The sequence below is a fragment of the Lathamus discolor genome, chromosome 16, assembly GCF_037157495.1.
Source record: "Lathamus discolor isolate bLatDis1 chromosome 16, bLatDis1.hap1, whole genome shotgun sequence".
In the NCBI taxonomy this organism is placed as follows: domain Eukaryota; kingdom Metazoa; phylum Chordata; class Aves; order Psittaciformes; family Psittacidae; genus Lathamus; species Lathamus discolor.
In genome coordinates this window covers 4,646,446-4,670,463 of record NC_088899.1, presented here as the reverse complement: position 1 = coordinate 4,670,463, position 24,018 = coordinate 4,646,446, and the positions used below count along the sequence as shown (strand labels likewise).

Genomic DNA, 24,018 nt, shown 5'->3' with positions numbered 1-24,018 from the left:
GCAATAAGTGTACAGAACACTGGAGGAGGGAGAAGATTTGAAGCATTTTGTCTCTTTAACTTACTTCTTTTGTTACAGAGGTGAATGCATGGAGTGTAAAGCTCCTGACAGAGCTTAAGTATTCTTGTTATCAACCAGAGGATACCGAGCTTTGATTTTGTGATCTCATGTTTGCTTTCCCTCCTGCCTCCCCCTTTGCGTTTTTGCCAGAATGGAGACTACAACAAGCCCATCCCTGCTCAGTACATGGAACACCTTAACCACGTTGTGTCGGGTGCTATGACTTTCTGTGACCCTACCAAACCACAGCAGTGGGTGAGCAGCCAAATTCTGCTTTGCAAGAAATGCAACAACCATCAAACCACAAAGATCAAACAACTGGCTTCATTCTCACCGAGGGAAGAGGTAGGTGTTCCTTAGGGGCTGGTGGCACAGGAGAATGTTTGTCCAAGGCATTCCAATGCGTTTATTGCTATTCCTCCTCTGTTTAATTCCATGCTTCAGCCTAGCAAGCAGGAGAGATAGGAACTTATCAGTGTGCTGTGGAATGATGCTCCGGGAGTCTTCAGAAGCACTATGTGGCACTCCAGTGCAGAGAACGTTACTGATTGGTGTTGCAAATTTACTAATCCTGCTCTAAAGCCAGAATGTAACGACCTGTTCTGGATAGGCGCTGGAAGTTGAAGCTTAAGCCCAAAACTAAACCCTCACATTGCTGAGGTCAGCTTACACCTCCAGTACTTCCCTAGCTGAGCTTGCAGGATCTGGGAGGCACAACAGCCTGCTAATCGCTTTGAAGCCTTATTAGATTTTTCCTGAGGCCTTGGCTGTGCTGCTCTGCTTTTACTAGTAGAGTGAGAGAGGAATCCTGTGGAGCCACATCGTGTCCCTGGTTAGGCATTTGTGCCTAGGAGGGCAAAGGGATTTCACAGTTACACAGCAGGATTTCCTGCTGAGCAACTTCTTGGCCTTCCCACTACTTAATATGTGTGGAGGATACTGGGGTTTCTCCTTCACAGTTTCATGCCTCCCAGGGTTTCATGCGCTGAATTCAGTGCTGCACTCCTTCACTTTCAACTATGGTAAAGCCTTGGGGTTATAAGACTGTGCAATAGTGGGATGCATTCATCCTCTGGCTTGCATAATCCGGTCTGCTTTGTGTAATTGGAATGAGTTTAATCAGCGTGACTCAGGGAACAGATTCAAATTTGATCATGCCTAATGAGAACGCCTTTTCTCAGCTTTATCTCTATTCCCTGCTGCTTGCCAGACCTATTCACTTGCTCAGGTAACACCAGCCGTTGGCCCCTTTTTAGTCATTTAGTGAGCTGCGGTGACCGTGCCAGCTCAGAAACATAGGACTGTGTTGTCCAGCGTTGTTAGATAGGTTTGTCGGTGACAGCAGTGGCCCCTCAGCATAGCTGGCCTGTCTAGTAAGGGGTAAGTCTGCTGCTACTGATCTCACCCATATGATTCCTTCTCGGTTCCAGCAGATGGAGCCTGTAAAGCTGCTGCAGCAAGTCCAAAGGCCACTGCAATGCTGTACTTCCCTCTCCCAAAGAAGCTGCATGCTTTCAGCTCTATGCTTTTGGTACAAGGATCTTGAGAGAGGCTGGGATGGAGATGGAAAAGCCTTACAAGTATCTGTGATAAACAGATGTGTCCACTATAGTGACACTGAAAAATGTACCTTTGACCCGACTCACTGTTTTTACAAGTGCTGTTAATGATTTATGCAGCCGGTCTCACCAAGGCCTTCAGACAGTGACAGCCTTTGTGCCTGGGGCTAAGTTTTGGAAGGAGCTTGTTCCTTTCTCCAGCACAGTGCTGTAAAGGGACAACCTGTCTTATGTATCCCCTCATTTGAGGAGGGCAAGAGCAATGCTAGAGTTTGGTCTCATCTTCTGTGTTGTGTTGAGTTCATAAGGTCTTGATACCAGGCCACAGAAATTCAGCATCCTGAAATTGGGTCAGAGCAGACTTCTTCAAGGGCTGTTTTCTCTTCTGGGACATGGAGCTGTATGCAGAGTTGGTTTTATGCTGGTTTGCAGCTTGTTCACTGTTCAGGCCTGGTTTCATGTGGCTGTTCCTCTGGAACTGGAAACTTGAAGCATTCCCTGCTCACATGCCAGCAGCAAGCATAGTGATTAAGGGACCTGCAGTTCTCACCTACTTTTCCTCTCCTGTTCTCTCACCAGAACAAATATGATGAGGAGATTGAGGTGTACAAGCACCACCTGGAGCAGACCTACAAGCTGTGCCGACCGTGCCAGGCTGCTGTGGAGTATTACATCAAACATCAGAACCGGCAGCTCCGGGCGCTGCTGCTCAGCCACCACTTCAAACGCCGTGAGACAGACAAGACCTATAGTCAGGTAGATATGGGAGAGCTGGGGGAATTTAGGGGTTAGTGAGAGAACTGGAAGCAAAATAGTGGGACAGGCAGAGAAGGTGAGGTAGGAAAGCCAATTTGTGAGTACAGTGCAGGAAACTATAGATTACAAGACAAGTAAGAACAATGGGAAGTGAATTATGACCGCCTCCTTCCCTCACTGCCCTGCCTGAGCTTGGCTTCTGCTTATAGCTCTGTTGTTCCTCTTTGCTAGTCTACGACATACCTTATGGTGTCAGTACAGAGACTTAAAAGGGCTTGAGCAAAACTGTCCAGTAAACGCTATAGTCTGAAAGTGTTTCATAAAGCACAATTTTAGACCCTTAGTAGAGTTAATTCAGCTTCTAATGAGCTGTTTCTCCCTTTCTTTGCAGAATTTATGTTCATCCACCTCTTCTGCTTCCATAACCACACCAGCTCAGGTGATACTTCTGCGGTTCTTGGCCTTCCTCAGCTGTGCATTCCTGGTTCTGATGGCCTTGTACGGGTCAGGCGACCCCTTCTCACCCAGCACAGCACTCCCTGCTCCTGTCTCCTCTGGTCCAGCATCCACTCCAAACAGGACTGGCACAAGCTCACATGCAGACTTGGAAAATGACACTTCCATGGCGGTGGCCCGCTGGCGGGAGCTGCTCCATCTGCTCCCAGAGCAGATGGTGGAGAACATGAGTGCAGCATGGGCTTATGGGAAGAACCACCAGGTTGCAGTCGCTGTCCTTGGCCTCTTCACCTGCCTGCTGGCCATGTTCTTAGCTGGGCGGATCAGGTGCGTGGGCTCTTCTCTTACGGTTTGCTTAAAGAACACCTCTGTTATGTTGGAGGTCCTCTGCCTTGTCTTGCCCCGGTGAGCCAGGGGGCAAACGTTGCCAGAATGGCACACGTAGTACTTGGGTAGCACCGTTCTCCTTGTTATTCTTTGGGTTGCTGGCCTGCTGGATGGCAACAGCAGAGCTTGTTTTGGATCTGTGCCTTGATTTGTTCAATTTAATCTTGAATTGCCATGAATGAAAAACTCCCAGTGCAGCTCTAATCTGGTAGAAAATGGAGCTGACCTATCAGGTGGCAAAACCATAGTAAGAGATGGTACACAACCTCCTCAAACTGGGAACCCTCCCCACCTCTTCCCCATCTTCCCTTCTTCAGGACCAAGGGATTCACTGGTGTTTAAACTCTTACCTTGTGTCTTGTTTGGTTTCTTTTTGGCATTGCAGGCTCCGGAGAATCGATGCCTTTGCTTCAGTCTTGTGGTTCATAGTGATGAGTCTGCATTTAGCTGAGAGATACCTGAAGACAGAAACACCCAGCTGGCTGGACACAGCCAAATTTGGCACCACATCCTTGTGCTGCTTGGTGGGCTTCACTGCAGCAGTGGCCACGCGGAAGTCAACGGGCCATCGGAGATACCGGACCCGAAGGTCAGAGCCAGAGCAGTGACGCTGGGGGAAGGAGGAAAAAAGCCTTGTGAACTCTTTGCGACTGGTGCTTCTCTCTCCTCTTTTGATTTCCCCTTCCTCTGTTTCTTCTTTTTGCTGTTGTTATTTTTTTTTTATTTAGATAAGCAGTGAAGATCTTTTCTTCCTTTTTAGATATGATTTTGTTTCCCATCCTTGCTTCCCACTGTGCTGGCTGCTTGGAGCACTTCCACTGCTGGTGCTAGCCATGGAAGCTACTCCTGCTGCCTTCATTCTCCCTTCTTCCTGAATCCCACGTCAGCAGTACAAATATCCAACTTCCCCAAAGCCAATTCTTCCAGCAGCTGCTTCACAAACTGCTCCATAAATGCAGCCTCCTTCCCATTCTGCTCCTCCAGCCAAAGAGATTCTGGCTTCTCCTCTCCTTCTGGTTCTTCTCACTGCCTGTCCATCCTTAGCCAGTCACAGAGGAATCCTCTGCCTTGATCCACCATGGGGCCCAGGCCACCTTCGCCTTTCTAATGGTGCTGGTCATTTTAATATTGAACTGATGGGAACTTGCCTCTGGATTCCAAGTCCTCGTAACATGTGCTGTAGTAACCCTGCATGGTGTGCAGGCATGCGAGGGGGGGGAGTCCATAACCTGGTGGTTCTTGCCTTCTACTGTGTAGCATCACTTAACTGCATGCTTTCTCTCTGCTATTCTCCTGTGACTCCTGTTTTAAGTGGAGAGGCATCCCTAAGTGCTTTTAACTGAAACTTCAATGACTTATGTAAAAGGGTGCTTTAAAAGGTTCTGTAGCTCAGGGTGTCTTGATTCAATATCTGAGAGTGTTCAGGTGGTCTTGGCTAAAATTTCAAATCAATGGCTGTTGATTTGCATTTGAAACTCAGTGGCTGTTGCTTTCAGTGCTGGTTTTCTGTGGGATTTTAACCCACCCCCTGAGGAGCATGTGTGTAAAAGCACAACTGGATAAAAATGTGAATGTTCCTCCACTCCTGTAGCCTTAGAAGGAGAAGAAATATGGGACTAACAACCTCATGTGGTCAGCTTTCACTGTACATCACTACTTAGTCAATGCTTGAGAACACAGATTAGGAGGATGTGCTATAGGAAGGGTTGGGAGCCTCTGCTGCAGGGCTACATGGCAATAGAGACGGAGTTTTCTTGTTACTTGAAGGGGTTCTTATTTGAAGTCTGGCATTGGTGCTAATGCTGCTGAACAAAGGGGTCTGGAAATCGGGACTTGGAGTTGAGTGCCTGGCAGCCCTCCACTGAGAGCTGGGATGAGTGGTTGTTACCGTGTGGGGAGGAAGGAGCTTTCAGCTGCTTGGGTTTTTGTAGGATTAACTTGTTGGGGCCTCTTAGGTTAAGCAGTCTGATTACCCTGCAGTGGTTTTTGCAAGGCACTCCATGAGTTTCTCATGCAGGTTTAGATCTTTCAGGAGGAAACAGCATTGTTACAGATGTGCTATTTTCTTCTGGTCAGAACAGCACAGTGGAACTTGCCACGCTAGCAGTCTGACAGAAGTTAATTGGGTGGCTTGATCTTCCTACATATAAACTCTAAAAAGCATCTCCTGCTGAACAGTTCAGACACTACTGAGTGCTGCAGATGCTGGGAAAATTCCAGAACCTTTTTTAAAGGAAACAAAAGATATTTTACAGCTTTTCATTGTTCATGTTCTTCAAACCGGTATCATTGTGAAAGCAGAAAGGTAGCACTGCCCCAAAGCTCTGTAGAGACTCATTAACAATCAGCCAAGTTGAGGGTGTCATGGAAAGGTTCAGCTCCCAGGTGAGGGTCCATGTGCCTCTAACTTAACAACTGGCATGGGAAGGGGGCACAATCCTCCTTTCCACCTGTGCTCTCCTTTGGAACTTCTTTCCAGTGCCTTCAGATAACTGCAATACCCACCTCCAAGCAAAGAGAACACCTTTCTCCATTCTGGTGCTTGTCAATGGTGCTGCTCTGTGCGTTGTTTACTTACTTATCCACAACAGGAATCCAGCATCTGCAAAGTCTGGTTCCACTCTTCCGTGTTCCCATCATGTATCAATCCTGACCCAAAAGGTTTGTCTTCCAGCTCACAGTCACACACTGTTTCTTGTCCCAGTCTTAGACTTTCAAAATGCTAAATTAGAACCATTATGTCCCCTTTTCCACTAGGACACTTGAATTTAGAGAAGTGCTTCAAAGTAAATACTGTGAGAAGCCATATGATTTTACTAAAACAGGAAGAAAAGCCAGCAGAAGCGTGCAGGGTCCTCAGTGCCAGGTTAGACCTTCGCAGTCATTCTGGTGCCTCTTTCCTGCACCCCATTAGGAGACTTAATAGGAAGCATTCCTTAAAAATCCAGTCTTTTTTCTATACCTGTCAGCCTATTGGAGCAGGGAGCAATGTAAGACAGCAGTAAGCTGGGGAACAGACAGGAAGACACATGCAATCTTGTGTATGGGTGTGCTATCACTGTCTACTCAACGTTCCTTTCAGTGCAGTGATGGCTCTGATGTTTTCACCCTGAAGAACTCATTGCAGCAGCCCTTCCAACACCATTGTTCTGTAGCCCAGTTAGTGGACAAAGCCACCCAATGTAGTGGGCACTGGAACCAAATCCAGTGCCAGTTCTGCTGCTCTCTAAGCAAGCTGCACAGAAGACCCAGGAAACCTTGTCCATTAAGTGAAATAAGACTTCTAGCCCTTTTTTTTCCCTTTCTCCCTTCTTCCTGCTTCAGTGCTTTCAAGTTTTCCCCATAAACATAGGAAAAGACTGATGTTTCTATTTAGCTGGGATTGTCTTCTGCACTGCAGGCTGGACTGGAAGTTCCTGCTAGCTTCTAGCACATGAACATACCTGGTATGGCAGAGGTGAGCAATCCCTCTTGCTCCTGTCAGGTATGTCCAAGTGATGGAAGGACTCTCATGTTTAGAAGGATATATTGAAACTGCTAGAAGGAGGAGGGGGATGAGCAGCTGACAGACTATTACAATGTGTGGATGGTCATGGTAATGTCATGCCTGATTTTTTCATGGCAATATCCTCTTTTTTAATGAGAATAAAATGAATCTGTCCAAAGTTTCTTGCCCAGTAGCAAAGGAAACTCTCTTCCTCTAAAGATGCTCATCAGCCTCTGCACATGTTTCGCTTTCAGGAGCTGAAAGTCAAGGCTTTCAGTATTAAGTTTCACTTCATCCCGTTTCATGTGGCCTCCTGTCTCTTCTGAGCTGCTATTTTCCTCCCTTCTTTTTAGCAGCACCTTTTGGGGTTTTTTCCTTTCAATTTAAACCTGCCTCATCTTTGAGCTCTCTGCGGTCTGGCGCCTTTTACCCTGTTAAGTGCTACCTTGTTTTCCTGTGCCTGATCTCTTCTCTTCTCTTTTTTTCCTGTGCAGTACTGGGATGGGGAGGATGGACACTAGGCAGTGGGAACAGGCAGGTGACAGAACTGTGGGATTTACACTGTGAAACCTGACTAATACTGTTAAGAAATGGTTTAGCTCTGTTTACACAGCAAGTGCTAATCTGTGCCCCTTTAAAATCTTTTCCTCTGGGAGATCTGTTACTTGTGACATGCAAGCAAGAAATGCATTTGTCTGCAAATTTGTCTTTATGCAGATTAATACAAATGATGTATTTTTACAAGTTGAACTAATTCTATGTCAGAACATCAGAAAAGGACCTTGTTTCATGGCCAACCTGTACAATGGATGCCCTGGTCTCTGTGGTGCTTTGTCCACAACTTTTGGACTCATAATTGGAAAGATCGCTAACAAAATAACAAAACGCGTTGAAATGTGGTTCGATTCTAATGCCAAAGAAGCTTTTGCCTTTGCTCAGGTGTCACCTTATTTTCCCACTTCTCGGTGCCTCATGTCTGTGCTGCTGCTTCTGAAAGCAACTAAAAACCTCAGAGCTGCAAAAGCAAACTTGCAGTGATTGGATTTGTGGTCTTTTAGAGTCTCTAATGCTGACAGTCTCCTCTCTTTCTGCTGTTCTCACATGCTTTGTCTCACGTTCTTTTGCTGATGGAAGAGGATGATTGATCTTTGGGAGGAAAAAAGGAGTAGAAAGACATTTTATTTCTATAACCTGCTAGCATTCCATCTGTACCCATTGCATCTCCTTAGACAGGCCTGAAGGTCAGTTGCAGGTTGGCAGTATTTCACTGTTAACTGTTTCTGGAGGACAAAAGGTTAAAGCACCCTCAAATCACAGAATGGTTTGGGTTGGAAGGGACCTTAAAGATCACCCAGTTCCACCCCCCTGCCACAAGCCTTTACTGTTCCTGCGATGCACTATTTCAATGCCAAATAGACTGTTCTAAACCCTATGCCAGTCTGTAGGGTCTGTATGGAAGGTGCTCTACTAACTGCATTTTTTACTTGAGGTTCAGGTAGCAAATAACTCCGTAGTGAGCTCTGTCATCTAATCCTGCCTGGTTGCTTCCCCCAGTGAGTCCAGCAGAAGAAAATGTATGCTTCCAGCTCACGTATTTTGGTGGCAGTCCAACACCTGAGTGAGCACAGTGCTCCCAGCCTCCTGCAGCTGAGGTGCTATTTTGTATGACACATGAGTACACATTTCCTGCTGCTGGGGGGGTAGTAGCTAAAAAGAGCTTGTAACTTTCTAACGTGGCTGATACAAAACTCATCCAGAACCGATATGCTGTGAGCTCAGTGCTTTGAGCTTCTTGTTTTCACTTAGTTGGACTCTTATTTCAGGCCATAAAGGAATGTATAACCTTTGCTCACCAGATACAGCTTTGTTGCCTGAGGATTCTCCCAGCCCTGCAGGCCAGAACATGCAAACATCTTAACATGATTAGAGGCTTTTAGCCCAAAAGCCTCTAATTTCAGGTGCTACCTTTTTACACTGGCCGCAGGCTGGGTGTCTGGAGCAGAGGATGGTTCTGCAGAATGGAGCTGGGGTGGGGAGGGTTTGTGTATCACTACATCAGATGTGCTCCAGCCCAGAGTGGCTGTGGCTGATCTGCCAACTCAGAAGCATCTTGTACCCTGCCCAGCAGAGCTGGATATATAAAAGGGCCAATGGGAGTTCATTAAGTGCCTTTCCCTGGACATGGTCTTTGACAACACTGTGTGGCTCTGCTTCAGTGGGGCTGATGCAGCTGCAGCTCGGGACAGCAGTGCCTGTATGTCTGCCAGGCTGGTGCTTTTGTCCTTCAAGTGCCATCAGTGAGTGTGGCCGTGAACAGGACACTTGGGCTGCACTCTTTTAAGTTTCTGAGCAGCTCTGCAGACTACAGGGGGGTTGTGGGAGAACCCAGAGCAACCAAGCAAGCATCTCTGCTGCTGCTGCTTCTGGTCTTCCTGAAGCCCTCACTGACATCATTGCATGCAAACTGACGCCTTTGTGGCCCTTTACAACTCTAAATGCTCTATATTTATATCCCAGTCTTTCCTTTGTATTAACTCCTCCTTGCCTGCATCCGTGCTTTGCATGCCCTGGTGAGCTGAGCTTGGGTGTGTCAAAAGCTGAGGGCAAGATGGGACTATAAAACTGGTGTAGTGGTGTTTTGTTTTGCCTTTATGACTATTTTTCCAGTACGCTGAGATGATGTGAAGCTAATAATCACGCTTAGATACTATAGAAAGTATGTATTCATGTATTGTGGATAAATTATTTATACTCTTATGAAAATTAATATAATTAATAGCCAAATGATTGCTTGAGATTGACTCCACTCCTGAAAGCAGGGAGCTGTGGTATATGGCTTTGCTTTGATTTTTAAAGAGATGCTTTTGAACTTGTGTGCTGTCACATATAACCTGCCAGTTCATTCCTGGTGTGTTGTCACCTTGGGGCCTCTGAACCATAGCAGATGCTCTCATATGAAAGGGGCAGTACTCAGTCCTGAAGTCATCCCCTGCAAAGCCTCATTTGGGACCAAAGTTATCCAGTGCTCAGGCAGGGAAGAGATCCTCTGAATGCTTTTGTCATGCCAGCAAGTCTGGAGTGTTGTAGACATGGGATATGCATACACACGGACCCCCCCTCTATCTTTGTGCCACCAGCTAGCAGCAAAGGCAAAACTGATGACAAACATCTGTGTCTACTCTAGAAGGTATTAGCGCAGGACCTGGCATCTGGAGCATGTTCATCTCTAATTCACCCCTCCTTTTGCATCCAAAGCAGCACAGTGTGTAGGAGAAAAGAATTCTTAGTCCTGGCAGCTAAAGTTTATAGCTAAGTCACCTTAATGTGTCTGAGACCTGTGCCCCTTTTTCAGCATGATCCTTCCCTCTCCCTGTTTTTTATTCACTATATTGCTCTTCACCCTTGATTATGTCAGCATATGGAGGCACAGCTTATGGCCCTGACAGATGTGATGCAGCACACCAGATAGGTGACTGCAGGTCAGCTCACGCAAATGTGCTTATCTCTGCCAGCACTAAGTGAGCTGCTTCCGCAGGCAGGGCAGCAGCGCCCGTGCTGCTTGGAGAAAGTGGTGCAGTCATACATGGGTAACTCATAGCTAAATTATGATGGGACCTTAAGTCCAGAGCAAATATTATAACCCACGACCGACCCACAGCTCCCTAGCTGCCTCCAGGCAGATGAACCTGAGCACATACAGCACATACAGCAAGCTGCCTGGCTGTGACTGTCTTACCTTCTTTCTTCATGTGCTGAATTATCCCATAGTAGGAGTGGGTCCAGCTACAGCCCTGTAGTCTGACCTGAACCATGTTCTCCCATGTCTGTATCCCAGCAGTAATGCAGCATCTCTCATTAAAATGTGAATTCGAAAGGCTCCCCCATGTCTCTATCCCATAGATGATGCAGCATCTCTCATTAAAATGTGAATTCGAAAGGCTCCCCCATGTCTCTATCCCATAGATGATGCAGCATCTCTCATTACAACGTGAATTCAAAAGGCCCCCCCATGTCTCTATCCCATAGATGATGCAGCATCTCTGGTTAAAATGTGAATTCAGAAGGCACACACGTGTGGTGGTGTCTGTGGATAAGAGGGAGGTATTGGGACAAGAGGAGGGGAGGCTCTGCTGGGAGGAGGTTTTTCTTCAGGACAGTGTACGGTCCCATACCATGTAATACTCTTCTTTAACCTTCTATTTATTTATTTTTGAAGTATCTGTGTAGCAGAGTTGTTCCCAACTGTAGTAACGCTGTGACCATTGTAACCACTGACCGAGATACCCCAGTTTTGATGTTCACAATACCAAGTTCTGAAATAAACGGCTTCCGGGCCCTATTTCCACAAACTGTGACTCCAGAGCCTTTTTTTTTTTTACCCCTTCCTTTTTTTGTGACTTTCCCCCCTCTGTTACCAGACCCATTATTATCATCACGTGCACAAACGGCTTGGAGCAAGGCAGTAGTGTGAGAGCAAAGACACAGCTGCACTGCTCCATTCCAGTGTGATGTGGCTGCATCCTGCTTTATGGTCCTCTTGATCTCTTCACCTTTTTCATCTGCTTCTCAAAGAAGTTTTGGTTGAGCTCACCATTCTTGGGCATGAAGTGCATTCCCATGAGAGCACCCTGCTTCTTAGCAGCATCTACCCCTCTTGACATGACAGTGGTGGACACTGAAGAGTAGAGTACACAGGACTTTTCACATGGTGCAGGAATTTACTCCCTTCAGAGCAGATCGATATATAAGCCATTCTCTGGTCAGCACTCAATCCCTAAGCCATTAATACGTTATGCTTAAAACTCTTCGGCTGTTCTTTGCTAACCAGGAATAGGCCTTTTCTGGATGGTGCCATCAGCTGCCCAGAGGATCTGGCTGCACGTTGTGAAGTGGGGCTGGTGAGCAGCAGAGCTCGTGGAACTCTGATCCTAAAAAGTTAAAATCCCAGGAAGAAGATAGTGGTTGTAGTGGTAAATGACTGTAATGTCTTCCAGCCCAGTAAGTGAGAAACTCAATGAGCCAGAGAAGGTATTTTCCACTGCAGCAAGGAGCTGTGTGTGGTTTGTCCCTTAGCCCAAAGACACAAAGAGAGCAAAGATAGGAAAAAAGAGTTGTGTTGTCCACAGGCCATGCTCTGCTTTGCCCTTCGCAGACATGCCCCAGTGAGTGGTAGGTATCACTCTTTCTGATACCATTCACATCACAGTCCTGAGCTGCACTTCTCATTTCCTTTCCCATTCATTTCCTCTTACAAAGCTGAGATGCACATGTACCTCTGCTGTTTACATCTGTGTGTGTGGTGGGGCAAATGTGTCTATGTCTGTGCACTAAAGACTTCTGCACGTTTGAGAAGCATGACACCCTTCCCATGGAACCTGAAGAGGTTGGGCAGTTTCTGCTGCAAGACTGAGGAGTTCCTTGCTGCTGTTAAAGGCATATCCTGCTTGCAAGCACCAGGAAGCTGGTTGGCTCAGATGCTGCTCAGCCTGATTAAGCTGGTCGGGATTGTTGATGTCTGCCTCGTACTAGCAGATAAGTAGTTCCATAAGATACTTTAAATGTAATCTTAACTCTAGACTGCTGCTTCTGGATGTGCTAGCACTGCACAATCTCACTGCATCACCTCTTTAAACTCCCAGAGAGAATGGCATGTGCGTAAACCACCTCACAGCTCAAGGCTGAGATATATATATACCTTCACGCTCTCATTTACTGCTGGCTTTCCTCTGACAGAAGAGAAGCCACGTTGCTGCTCTCATCTGTCTCTGTTTTCATCAGCAGTGTCATTAACCCTCCAAATGCTGCAGCTTGATTGTATGCTGCAAAGCCTGATCTATTGTAAATTATATATGCTTCATACTTGGTTAGTACTTCATCATGACTTATTTGACAAGTGTATTGCCTGTTTCTAACTAAACAAAAGCTTACAGGAGATCTCTGAGAGATCTTGTTCATATTCTAGACTTTCCTTGCTGTACTTTGTTCAATTGTGCAAAATAATACAGAATTCCTATATTTTCAGCCTTCTTCAAATGCTCATTTTGATGGTATATGGACACAAGTGAGACTGCAAAGCTGACCCCTCATTTCTGATGCAATGTAGTCAGCTAAACCTTGTGTACAGACTAAGATCAGTACATGATTGCAAGGTGGAATATAAAGAAGGTAAAAATGGGAGTAAGTTTTTGACAGGTTCAGCTTAGGTTGATCTTAAAATCTTAAGCCATTACAAAGGTAGGTGAGGAAGTGGGGTATCAGACATAAGTTGCATAGTTTATTTACGTATAGTAACTGAATGTGAAATACTGTGAGGACTTTCAGATACAAAGTCCTTTCACACAGTGGAATAGAAACCAGTTTGTATCTGTAGCACTTCAAGCTGGCTGGTACAGGTGCCCTTAGTACGTTCTGTCTGTTCTCTCTGGTCCTGTGTTCTCAAGTTGGATGTGCTGTTCTACAGCTCCACTCTGGCACTTGGAAAGAGCCCATTGAAAACAACTCACAGACCTAGAAATACAATGGCCATGATTATTGCTAATTGACATTTTCTCCAGTTATTGTAAATAGAGATTGGGTTTTACTCACTAAAAGCAAGACAATTCCTGTAGTATATGCTACAGGAGCACAGTTCCCTGTGAATGGCTATGCTACTACGTACTTGTGGCTAATTATGATATGAGAAAGGAAAATGTAATGCTCTAGGTATCCATTTAGGGTTGAAAAACCCAGGTTTGTGTCTGTCTTCTACCATAGGAGTTTTATGTGACTCTCAACAAGTCACTTAGCTTCCTTTTGCTTCTCTTTCCTATCTAAAATGAGGGCAGTGAGTCTTCATTACCTCACAGAAGTATAATAAAAGCAAATGTATTGAAGAGGCTTGAATGTTAGTTTTAAAACAGAGCTCTTGTGTCTACAGCTTGATCTAGGTACCCATAAATATACTTTTCTCTAGACTGGCATCAGAGGTAAGATGCTGATTCTGGTTTCTAAAGACAAAAAGGCTTGTAGATAGCCACTTGCTTCCCAGTCATGACATTTCTAAGCATGTTGTTTGCATGTGCACACAACAAAAGGTGTACTCCATCATTAGTCCTGTGTGTAACTGGACTTTGTAAAGCATTCTGGTGGGCTCTGGGTAATTTCCTCATTCAGAGAGAGAACCAAGGTCCTATGTCTGTTTGCACCTGAGTTCTTAAACTCTTCCACCGTTTTTCACACCCTCTCTTGTGGGGCAGGCTGGTGCACAATAACTTCAGTAAGGTTGAGCAGTTCTTCCTTCCCTGGCTTCAGAAGTGTAGGAACATTCCCATAAACACCTGAACAGTCTGCATCTTGCACTCCTGCACTGAAAAATTGGTTCAAACCTGATAATGCAAGAAGTACAACTGAGAGAGGGGTTACTGGAAGGTTCTCATTGCTAAATATCTGTCATGCGTGTCATTTGCAGGTACCTCTCTGGGGATTCCATTACTCTCTTCCCCAGCGGCACTGGGACTGGCTTCACTTCCCCTGCTACATCTCTCTTTGTCCCAACACCACCCAGTATTCTCCAGCTGACAAACCAGCAGCTCTTCAGGTCCCCACGCAGATCTTCTCCTTCCTCTCTTCCTGGTCGTCTCAACAGGGCACTGTCACTGGGTACCATCCCCTCCTTGGCCAGAGCAGGTAAGTGTGTGCCCAATGGTGCAGTGCTTCAGAAGGAAACACCCTGGGAGGTATCCACGTAGAATCATGGAATAGTTTGGGTTGGAAAGGACCTACAAAGGTCTAGTCCAACCGCTTTGCCATGAGCAGGGACATGATGTTACAGTGCTGTTCAGGGATTGCTGCTCCTGTGGCACAGAGCGTTGGTAGTCTGGGTTTTGGCATTAAGAAATTCATGCAGCCTACTCTTACCACCCTGGTGAAACAAAGTCTCAGTGAGCATTTGCCTGTTGTGCGCTTACTGAAACCCAGAGGCTTCTCCAGGCATTTGTGGTTTTACAGCACAAGCTACAGTGTGTGGGAGAGAGAGAGAAGGAGCAGTGAGAAGTGGGAATGGAAAAGAGCAGTGTTAGGAGGTGATTGGGAGCATGAGGATAACTGATCTGGCAAGAGTGATTTCTCCTCCCCTCTCTCCTTTGTGTAGCTTGCTTTTCTTGCTACAGCTGAAGGGAGCAGAGCTAAAGGCAGGCTCTTCATAAAATCTGTGTTTGACATGCATTAGCACAACTATGGAAACTGCTGTAGAGACCCCGTTTCCTCCTGTTTTTAAGGGCTCTCTGATCTAGGAAAGATTCTAGCCTAAGGAAAAACTCTCAGTATCTCAGTAAGCCCTCAGTTTTGCTGTGTTAGAAACTGACAGATGGAAAATAGCATTCAAGTGCTATTCTCCATCCAAGGAAAGCTAAGCTTTCCTGTGTCTGTAGCTGATGCATGGAATCAGACTCTACAACTCAGGGAGAGTTATAAAACAGGTAACTGATTACCAAAAGGTCAGGGGCCAAAATGGGGCAGTTTGTAGGATAGCACTGCAGCAGAGAGCAATCTTGCAGGGACTTTTTACTTCATCTAACATTTCTCTAGCTCATGCTGCTGGCGATTTTGCCAGCTCCTCTAAAAAAGCAAGAGAAAGACCAGCCCAGCAGCACAGCAGCTTTGGGCACAGCCTGCACCCTCCTAGTTCCCAAACTGGCATGGGAAGGGCAGGTGTGAATGCACCAGATGGCTGGGATCCCCCCTGCCTGCAGAGCCACCCTTGTGAGGTCTGTGCTTGCTTTTGCCCACTGCAAAGCCAGACTGGAGAAAGCTGCTGGGGCTGAGTATAGAAGGATACAACCATATCTTCAGGTTCTTCCTTTCAAAGCAGAGGCACGCCAGCTGTGATACAGTCACAGGGTAGATAATGTGAACTTGATGTGGTATTCAGGAGTCATCCAGCAGCTTTGCCAGGAGCAGGTGAAGAAGTTCCCACCTTTGGAAGCTGCCCCATCCTTCTGTTGCTGCTTTCACAGCAACTAAATTGCGTGTATATTTGTCATCTACTCCTGTGCAATGTTAGGTAAATTATTATAAGCCAGTTCTGTGGCAGCTGGGAAAAGTGGATTATTCTGATGCTGGCATGTAGCTTACCCAGGAAAACAGGGATGTTTTTCCTGCCTGCATTTACTACCCATCCCCTTCTGAGACAAGCTGATGCAGTTATATTTTGGGGGGTGGGGGGTAGATCGAGCCAGCTGGGTTCAGACTGTTTCATTTTGCACTTTAGATTCTGGCTACCTGTTCAGTGGAAGTCGCCCAGCCTCACAGTCATCTCAGTCCAAGGAATCTCCTACATCAGGTAATGCACGAGGCCTTCCAGAGCAGCTCTCTTTGCAGGATTTGCAGGGAGTAGGTTGAAACACATGATCCAAGTTTAATTCTTTCCTCCCTGCTCACATCCCAGTGCAAATGTCAGGTTTGCTGTTAGAAATGCTGCAGAGGCGGCTCCAGCTAAGAGTGGGATTGCATTAAAATAAGGTGCTGGGTGTGTTGGAAGTCCTGGGAGAGCTCACACTGAACCCAGTGAGACAAAGCCAGGATCGTTTCCCTGCTCCACAGCTGAGTTGAGACTGCTTTGGCAGGAGACTAAACTGTTCCTAGGGCAGCTCTTCTGTTGCACTTTCCCAGCCAGAGGAGCTGCTGCCCTGTCTGCTCTGCCCTTTTGCTCCCGTGTCCTCCAGTGACCTGTCTGTTGCCCTCCTGACCCCAGATGGATCCTTTGGCTGTTTGTGCTGCCTAAGCATTTGCTGCTGGAATTACAGGCACAGCCTGAGCTAATGCAAACCTTCTCACATCCTGATGCTCTTTCCTAACAGCCTTTAAAGGACATGCCAGAACAGTTCATTTACCTGCAAAACAGGCTCTACTGAGCGGACACAACTGAGCAGAGAGAAAGCTCACTCAGGTCCTGGTAAACCCTTCTCTAGTCTAAGTCATTCTTGAGTTACCAAAGTGCATGTGGAATTTCTCCATGTTTTGCTATGTGGGAATTCAAATGAATAAAGAATTTTAGTGCAAGATATGTTGGACATTTGCAGCTCCATTCCCTTTTCTTATGGAATCATAGAATCCCAGAGTGGTTTGGGTTGGAAGGGACCTTAAAGCTCATCCAGTTCCAACCCCATGCAGGGACACCTTCCACTAGAGCAGGTTGCTCCAAGCCCCATCCAGCGTGCTTTGAACACTGCGAGAGATGGGGCATCTTGTAGAATTGTTAAAGGAAACAGTGCCTGTTGTATGGCATTGTCATCTCATCATTTTCTCTTTGGGCTGTTCCCATTCCAGAGCACTTCTCCCTGCTGTCAGGCAGCTGTGCTCCCTCCCGCATCCCTTCCCCAGCACCATCAGTGGCTGGCTCTGTGACCTCCAGCTCGGGTTCCCTGCGGTACCGCCGGCCGCTCATCAGCCCTGCCCGCCTCAACCTGAAAGGACAGAAGCTGCTGCTCTTCCCATCTCAGAATGAAGCTCAGCTCACTCCATCTAGCTCAGAGGAGCACACCCACTCTGACAGCAACATCTTTGCCACCGAGCTGGCCTCCTTTCCAAAGAAGACCTTCAGTGAGCGGGGAATTCATGGTATGCTGGCAGCTTGCTGCTGTCTCGGAAATGCATTTGTAGGAAGGAGTTGGCTTGCAAGCAGAGCCACACATCATCTAGGTGACACAATAGGTGGGAAACCCTCAGGAGAAACCTAGATGGTGATGACTGCTGGGCTGCCAAAGCTCCCTTAAGAATCCACTGGCCTGGAGAGCCTCAGATGTCCTTCTGTCACTTGGTGCCCCAGGGGTACTACTGCCACTGTCTTCACCCTTGTATAGATAACTCCTTTAACCATAGATGTGGTGATACTGATATGGACAGTGTATGAGACAAACATGCAGGCAGCTTCTGCTGCACAGCAGTGAAAATGCCTTTTGTTTCCAGCCCCTGTCCTCAATCCTTTCATGACTCTTACCAGGCAGCCATTCACTGCTGATGTTCTAGCTTTATTCTGGTAACTTCTGCTGCTTTTGGCTTCCAGTGGTGCCTTCTGAATTTTCACCTTTTTTTCCTTGCAGATGTAAGATCTGCTATGGAAGGAGGGAGCATTTGCAGTGATAATTCCATCAAAAAGGAGGATCATTCATCACACTCATCTGCCTGTGTGGTCGACACAACGACCAAAGGGGAAGATTTGGCAGGCTGGAGAGGTAGGTGCAAGTCATTTGAGTGCTTCATATACGTGTGAGCATTCCTGTGGGGGTAACTGAGGTATTTCCTATGCTGCAGTAGTGATCCGAACTTCAGATCAAATAAACAAGTAGTAGCAAAATGCATTCTTCTGACTGCTATTCTAAGGCCTTAAAAAGGCTATTCCTGCTCTTTGGACTGTCTGAAGAATACTGACAGAGGGCTGAACTGAGACAGAAGGAGAGGGGTGGGGATGCGGGTGTTGAGAAGAGCAATGAGATGAAAATGGAACCAAAAAGAGCAGTGGAATCTGTCCTGACAGAAGTGCTTCAGCAATTTGTGTTCATGGTGAAAATGCTGGGCAAAGAGAGAAAAAGAGCACAAGCAATGTTTGCTGTAATTTGTCTCATCAATTCTTTAATATCTCTTTCTACTATTCCTTTTCTTTGTGTTGTCCTCTTCTACTAAGGTCATTTTGGTAACTCTGCTCTCCGAGGCCTGCTAGCCCTGAGTCTGACTGTCAACGCTATCTTCACATCAGCCTATGTCTACCGGAGCCTGCGTTGATTTGTGCCAACACTCCCCTTCTTTCTGGTTCCACCCGCTTCGGAGGAGACAAGAAGGATTCAACCATGGCTTCATGTCTAATGGCCATGCCACTGGTGCATGCTGGTTTTTAGTGAACTACCGTCTACTCAGCTCTCATGACAAGGAACCCAGTTGCTGCTGCCATCACTTCCAGGTAGAACATATCCCAGGATTGTCCCTGGAGGTGGCAGGATTCCCAGAGAGCTCCAGTTCAAAGTGGGGGGCCAGTCAAATGGCCCTCGTGCTTTCTTTCAAAGGAACTGACCTGAGAGACAAGCCTGAAAATGTGTAAGCTGTGTTTATAGGAACCTATCCCCAGCTCTTCTTTCTGACACACGAACCTCATCCTGATGGTGCTGGTAAAATGAGGAGAATTGGAACAAACGACCTGGAGAAGAGGGGTTGCTTAGTAGCTGGTGCTGGGCTTTGGCTACTGTAGCAGCATTCCCAGCTTCTTTGCCCAATGGTTCCTCTTCTCTCTTCCCCTTGGCACTCTCCTCTAAATTATCAGTGAATTTTCTTCAGTTGCCTTAAGCTTGCCTAAGCACATGGGTGACCTTGGCTGCTGTGGCATATTCTAGCATCTTCTCTGTTCATGTGCTTCCACCTGAGCTGTGCCCTGAGGCCGCTTTTCACCGGTTGCCATTCTGGTCGTGCTGGTTCTCACAAACTGCATCCCTCCAGCCAACACTGTCGCTGTAGGAGTGCACAAACCCCAGGCAGGCATCAGTTTGTGATTTGCATTGGGAGGGGGAAGCCTGTGCTTTGCTTTACCCAGGAGGCATTAATTCTGTTACAGTGAATTCTGTAGTGAGGAAGGATCCTTCTGTGATCTGCACCATGGTCAGAGGGCTTCAGCTCACAGTTCTGCTGGTGCTTTCACTGGAGCAGCGTGTTCTTGCTGTACATCGCACAAATCTGTTCTATTAGAAGATACACGAGGAGCTATCTGATTGTAGACATTTATCCAGAAACCTTCAATCTGATATTGGGATTTGCTAAGTAACCATGGAAGATACTTCTTACTTAGTTAAATGCCAAGGTGCTCTCAGCTGGGAATGCCAAACCTGCTTCTGGACAATCCAGCCTTCTGGATAGATTCTTCTTTCCTAACCCAAAGGAAGTAGCCGTAGATTTGCAAAAGCAATTTGTCATTTGGGCACTTCTCCTTTTGGGTGAGACTTCAGCATTGCTTAGGATTCAGGGGCCATTTAGAGTATAGTGCTGAGTACTCATAATCATATAGTACATCTTAGGAACAAAGAAAGTCTTGATGTTTTGATTCTTAAATCCCAGGTGCAGAGAGCAGATCCATCAATGTGTCAAGGACACATGGTGAAGAGAGAAAGCCAACTGCCATTAGCTGTGTATTTCCTGAAGCAGGGCTGACTCTATTAAGATGGGGTTTTATTGTCCTTTCCTTTGGGCTCCTTTATCTCAAACTCCTGTTTCCTCTCCCTCGCTGTCCTGTGTTTGCATCTTGAATTACAGTGTTACTGTGTCTTTTCCTCCCTTTCAGTACTGCTGCTGTTCCCTCTACTGTACTCTTGCATGTGCACAGAAGCAAAGTGTATCTGCTGGTAATTCTCTGTTCTGAACCCGAAATTCACGCCTCAGAGCGATGATCACCCTTTCTTTCACTTCATTGTTTCTCTTGCATGTTTTGAGTTCCTAACACAGTACATCATGGGAGTGAAAGCCAGACTCTGCTCAGCACACTGTATGACACATTAGATGGGGCTTTACTGCTGGTAAGTCATGCACTGACAAATTAAATCTCCCTGTCTCTTCCATTTCTTCCTACTTTCTTTTAGCAGCCACTTCCAGCTGCAGCTCCCCATCCTCCCTTCCTAGTGAGGCCTGCTTATCTCCTGCTCTGCATCTTACAGGCAGAGGACAGACCTCTGCTCACACGTGCGGATCTGAGACACTGTGGAGGTGTCAGTTCTGACCCTGCACCTTTCTCTTGGCTTCTCTAGGCTGTTGGTAAAGGGCCACGCAGCCACCACCTCCTGTACAAAGGCCTAGATCCAGGATAGAGACCTGCAGCAGAAAGATGTGCTGCAGGCTGATGATGAATTCTTTTGTAACCTGCATGAATTGTTGTAGCTAAACTGGACCCATAACCCTGCAGTTTAGATAATTTTGTCCCCTTATAGACTTCTGGAGGCTCATTTGAGCATGTGTATAGGCAAGATGCTAGCAACCAACTTAGAAGCTTCTATTTAGACTTCTGCTGTTTGAGTTTCATGATGCCCTGGTGCAGCGTGCGACATCCCATTCATGGATCCTTGTCCTGACTTCCAGCATACCAGGGGCCTCCTATGCAGAGACAAGCCTGCCAGAAAATGCTGTGGGCTTGCTTGTCTTTATTATGCCAACGGAAGTGCACTGTGACTTTGTGTATGCAAACTTCCCACCTCCACCTCCCAGTCTGCGCTGAGCCTCACCATCGCACTCGCCTGGAGTCCACATTGGTCTCTGTCTCTACCGGATTGCAATACAAATGTTCTCCTCCTTTCCAGCAACCAAGGAGCTGCAGCCTCGCAACACACCTCTTCTTGCTTGTATTCCAGAACAGGAACACTTTAACCTGTCACTGCGCTTCTGGATCTGCTCACTGAAACTGTTCTTGGAAGGCTGACTTTGTCCAAAGCAGTATAAAGACTTTGGATTTTATTGCTGAATAGGGAAGACAACCAACTATATTTCATTCTGGTGCTAGAACACTCTCCAGTGGTGCTTTCACAGTTGTGAAGCCTTTGCTTGAGCAGCACACACGAGTACACGTGTGTATGTGTGTGTGTGTGGGTGTGTGCACGTGTGCATGCATGTGTATGGAAACATTTGGAGGGTTTCATCATTTCAGAAGATCTGAGCCCATGTTTGTCTTATATTGTTGGCCTTAATCTAGCTCTTAGATACTGTGTCTACCTTGCTGCTGTTTTCTATATGAAGCTGGTTTGGAGGAAACTGAAGTTTATGTGGCCCCCCTGTAAAAGTCTGTGCCTGATGATGCTGATCTTCAGACAGGATTGGTCAGGGGTGAGATTTTATTTTTCTAATGTCTTTCCTACTGTAAAAACTGCTGGAGTGTATGGAATGGAAAAGATCCTGACAAAACGGTCTGATAGATTTGAGCATTACTTAATACCAACAACTAATGAGTGTGTGGGATACAAATATGCTCCATTTCCAGACCTTTTCCATTACCTACCTCCCCTTGAAAACATCCAGGTACTTTGCATAAGAGCTTGTTGGGCATGTTCTGAGACCTTGCAGAGACTATTGATGATTCTGCTCTTTGGAGTAGGAAGAATTTGGATTCTAGAGTCTGGTTCCAGTGCTGCAATGGGGGCAGTTTGGCAGATGCAACAAGTACAATGCACACATCCCTTTGATGGGATAGAGAGGATTGGTAGAACAAGTTGCTGATTTCTGAAGGTTATCATATGCTTTTACATAAATTTTTAACGTGCCATTGGTCAGTGTGGCAGTGTGGAAATCCCTCATTGCTGGCATGTGTAGGCCAGATTCACTGACTTTTCGGCTGTGATTTGGCCTGTGAATGTTTTATTCCCACTCCCTCTTCTTGGGTGCTGGGAACACCTGTAAAACACTGCTGAACTTGACTGGGTTCCTTAAGCAGGGCAGCTGGAATGAAGGGCTTGCGTTGCCTGTGGATGCTGCTATATTTTTTTCTTCCAAGCACCATTCCTGGAAATAACTATGGTCTTAACCTCTCTCACAGACATTTGTTAGAAGATTAGAAAGGGACAATTTGGCCAATCCTACTTTTCTTTAGCAGAGTTTGATTCCAGAAATTGCCATCACTGCGACCTGTGGTGGGACAAAGGGACAGAGTACCTGGGGATGGATTGGGTAGCTAGAGAGGGTGAGGAGGTCAACTCTGAGTCCTAAACCTGATTTCCTGTGAAAGACAGACTGTGTGTCAATGTGTGTATACTTGTCTGGGGAGCTCTGACACTGTACCGTTTAGTTCAATTGTGCTCCAGGGGGGGCGGAACTGTTCCTCGGAGGTTTTTAGTTGATGCTTTGTGTTCAAAGAGGAATATTTTTCTTTAGAAAATAAAACCAGATGAGTTTTCACCTCGGTGTGATTCCGTTTCTGGGGAGCTGAATGGCTGGGGGGGGGGAAGTGAGACATTATTTGTGCTTGTGTGTGTGTGTCTGGTCAAATTAACTTTGATCTCTTCACTCTTCTAAAGCTGGCACGGTCTAAGAGAAAGCACAAAGCTTGGTGAGCTTGGGAGGAGCTCATGACCGTGATTCAGAGATGGAAGGGGAAGTACATGGTTATGCTTTGAGAGCTTTCCATCAATGAAAAGGGAAATCAGCTACTGCCATTAACTGATGTTCTGAACTTCAGACTGTAGGATTTGTGCCCATTTGGCATTTCAGGGATATTTTTCCTCTGGGAAATGGAAAGTCTTTCCAAGATTTTGCTTTTGTGTTGTTTTATGGTCTTTAATTTATGGTTTTATTTTGTAATGTAAATTAAGATGGGTGGCATAAGCTTTTAGACACAGGCTTCAAAGGCTGTTTGCCTCCATTTCTGCTTTTATGACTTAACATTTTACTTTGTTAAAATGTGCTGCTAGTTTGTTTTAGAACCTGGCAGCGTGTTCAGTCTTAAATACAGGGGGAAGTTCTGTGTATTGCTGTGCAGGAGGGGATACGCTTCGCTTCTCCTTTCTCCCCCTGTTCCTTTAGTGTTAGGGACCAGTTTGGCCCTGGATCTTTTTATTTTCAACACAGGTGGTGTATGTAATTCCTTCTCCAATACACAGGGCTAGCAGCAACCCAAACTGTGGGCATGCAGGTGAGTCTTCCTGTGCTCCAGCAACGAGCTTCCTTCTCCTCCTGTTACAACCAGTAGGGATGTTCCATTCTTAATAATTTGTTTCCATCTAGAGTGGAAGTTTTCTATCCAAAGTATTTAATTTAAACCAGGAGACCTGGCAGCGTTGTTGGACCCAGCACTGAGCTACTGGTGGTAGCTTTGGTAATCTGAGAACAGCAGCGTGATAGTCACGGATGTTCTTCTGTACGGCCTTTGGAAAAGAGGAGCTGATTCCTTCCAGACTAGTGAGTCATCGTTTCTTTTCATTAAGGGTTGGTGGTGGGGTTAATTCATTAAGGGTGATCAAAGAAACACTTTTCCAAGGAGGACCTGTGTTTTAATGACATTACTGGTGTCATCGCACTAACAGTTCTTTCCACAAGGATGTATTTTGAACTAGTTTGGGGTAGTTTTTTGAACTATCTGGAGACAAGGTTTTTCTTCTGTGAGTTCACATATCTCTTGCCACAAGTGTTTTTACCAGGGGTATTTACTGACCTGTTAACTATACTGGTACAGGAACAAGGGCGTGTAATGACAGGACAAGGGGGAATGGCTTTAAACTGAGAGAGGAAAGATTGAGATTAGACATTAGGAAGAAGTTCTTATGTCTAGTTAGGAAGAAGCCCCATCCCTGGCAGTGCTCAAGGCCAGGTTGGACACAGGGGCTT

The 24,018-nt window shown here is 46.2% G+C and overlaps 1 protein-coding gene across 1 annotated transcript in view; it reads left to right on the top strand.

Moving 5' to 3' along the window:
- TMEM201 (transmembrane protein 201) overlaps positions 1 to 22,593 on the top strand; it is a 29,117-nt gene extending 6,524 nt beyond the window's left edge. Inside the window, exons 3-11 of the mRNA XM_065696307.1 lie at positions 211 to 405; positions 2,199 to 2,375; positions 2,767 to 3,158; positions 3,604 to 3,807; positions 14,153 to 14,370; positions 15,953 to 16,024; positions 17,011 to 17,301; positions 17,784 to 17,915; positions 18,365 to 22,593. Coding sequence (XP_065552379.1) covers positions 211 to 405; positions 2,199 to 2,375; positions 2,767 to 3,158; positions 3,604 to 3,807; positions 14,153 to 14,370; positions 15,953 to 16,024; positions 17,011 to 17,301; positions 17,784 to 17,915; positions 18,365 to 18,462 — 1,779 coding nt within the window. The 3' untranslated portion in view covers positions 18,463 to 22,593. The remainder of the gene's footprint in view (positions 1 to 210; positions 406 to 2,198; positions 2,376 to 2,766; positions 3,159 to 3,603; positions 3,808 to 14,152; positions 14,371 to 15,952; positions 16,025 to 17,010; positions 17,302 to 17,783; positions 17,916 to 18,364) is intronic.
- Positions 22,594 to 24,018: the final 1,425 nt, after the last annotated feature.